Source organism: Anneissia japonica, unplaced genomic scaffold (genome assembly GCF_011630105.1).
Source record: "Anneissia japonica isolate Jap-2015-1 unplaced genomic scaffold, ASM1163010v1 scaffold287499_len1376_cov270_single, whole genome shotgun sequence".
Lineage (NCBI taxonomy): Eukaryota > Metazoa > Echinodermata > Crinoidea > Comatulida > Comatulidae > Anneissia > Anneissia japonica.
Genome location: NW_022743024.1, coordinates 1 through 1,376, shown reverse-complemented (window position 1 = coordinate 1,376; position 1,376 = coordinate 1). Strand labels below are relative to the sequence as shown.

Below are 1,376 nucleotides of genomic sequence, written 5' to 3'. Positions count from 1 at the left end.
AATAAAATTTAATTGTTGAATGTAAACAGTGTAGTAATGGGATGGTTAAATGTTTAAATTTATATAAATAGGAAGAAATTTACATATCTTATTTTTGGAGATTTCAAGGCAACAGTGGGGTGTAATTAAAATACAGAAAAAAAAATTCAAGTTTAAAAAAAAAAAATTTTTATATTTATTTTTATATTTTTTAAATTTTTATTCATAATTATGAATATTGGAGGGTGGTGGGTTCTGGCAACAAGGTATAAAAAAAGTCTCTCTTGGGGCCCTTGTCAAGGAAAATACCTCGCTTTAAAGCCAGGCACCTGCTGCGTTGCATGACAGTCGGCCAACGAATCCAAATCCGCTTCCTGTGGGAGTGAGCCGACATGATGCCGTTTGCTGATTGGCAGTCTGAACAGATTGCCCTTACTATCCATTGCGCACACATCATGGCGTTGGGCACAGTGAGGGTCCAGCTTATCACTACTTATCCTGCTAATTATTAAAGAGTTGTCATCAAACTAAATTTATTAATTGTAATGGATTGACTTGGATAATTGTTTTGTAAATATGAAAAATACAACAGAGTACAAATAAGAGTAGTATAAACTATTGCTTCGTATGTGCTATCAATAAATTTTAATTTATTATTGAAATGTAAATACAGTAATTATAAAATTTTGCACTATTTTACTTGAGAAATATAATAAAGAATTATGAAATACAGGAATGCGAATGCAATTTATTTTTCAGGTGGTATTGACATTTTACATAGAACCTTCACCATAGCTAATGTATTACTGACTGTAGGGCAAATCATTTGAGATATGGCTTTACATACAATACACAAGCCCATAGGCAGGATTTTTAAATTGGGGGGGGGGGGATTTTCTAATTTTTCACAAAAGGGCACTTTTGAGTCCACATCCACCTCTGCCCCACCATGGTTGGGTTAAATTCCCAACTCAGATATCCAGAAATGGCAGTGTTCCACAAGAACAAGTTGATATTTGAGTGGATTGTTGATTAAGCTGAACAACCAACATTCTATCTTGTACTCTCATCTAACTTCACCCTCTTTGTGCACTCCAGATGAATTAGTTGCAGTATTTTTTATCTGTACACCATCAAATGTTTCTCCAACTTGATATGCTAAATTTGATCGTGATGGTTGATCATTCGATTGCAAAGCTGTTTCCTGTAAACTTGCTTGACTCTGTGAATCTTGTATTTGTTTAGTTTCCATCTCCTTCATAACTTTTTCTTGTTGTTCTTTGTATTTATTCAGAGGATTTAACTCCATGTAAACTGTTATTAATCGATGATTAATGTTGATGAGCTTGTTCGCACACTTTTGAACACAAGTATGCTGTTGATCAAGAGAAATAAAC

General features: G+C 33.7%; 1 protein-coding gene across 1 annotated transcript; it reads right to left on the bottom strand.

Moving 5' to 3' along the window:
• Positions 1 to 156: 156 nt before the first annotated feature.
• Positions 157 to 1,356, bottom strand: LOC117119329 (mitochondrial import inner membrane translocase subunit Tim10 B-like; the record flags this gene model as incomplete). Its single annotated transcript, XM_033264117.1, is given in 1 exon segment — positions 157 to 1,356. A coding segment is annotated over 1 exon segment (311 nt), but the record flags the coding sequence as incomplete, so codon positions are not given.
• Between the last annotated feature and the right edge of the window lie 20 nt (positions 1,357 to 1,376).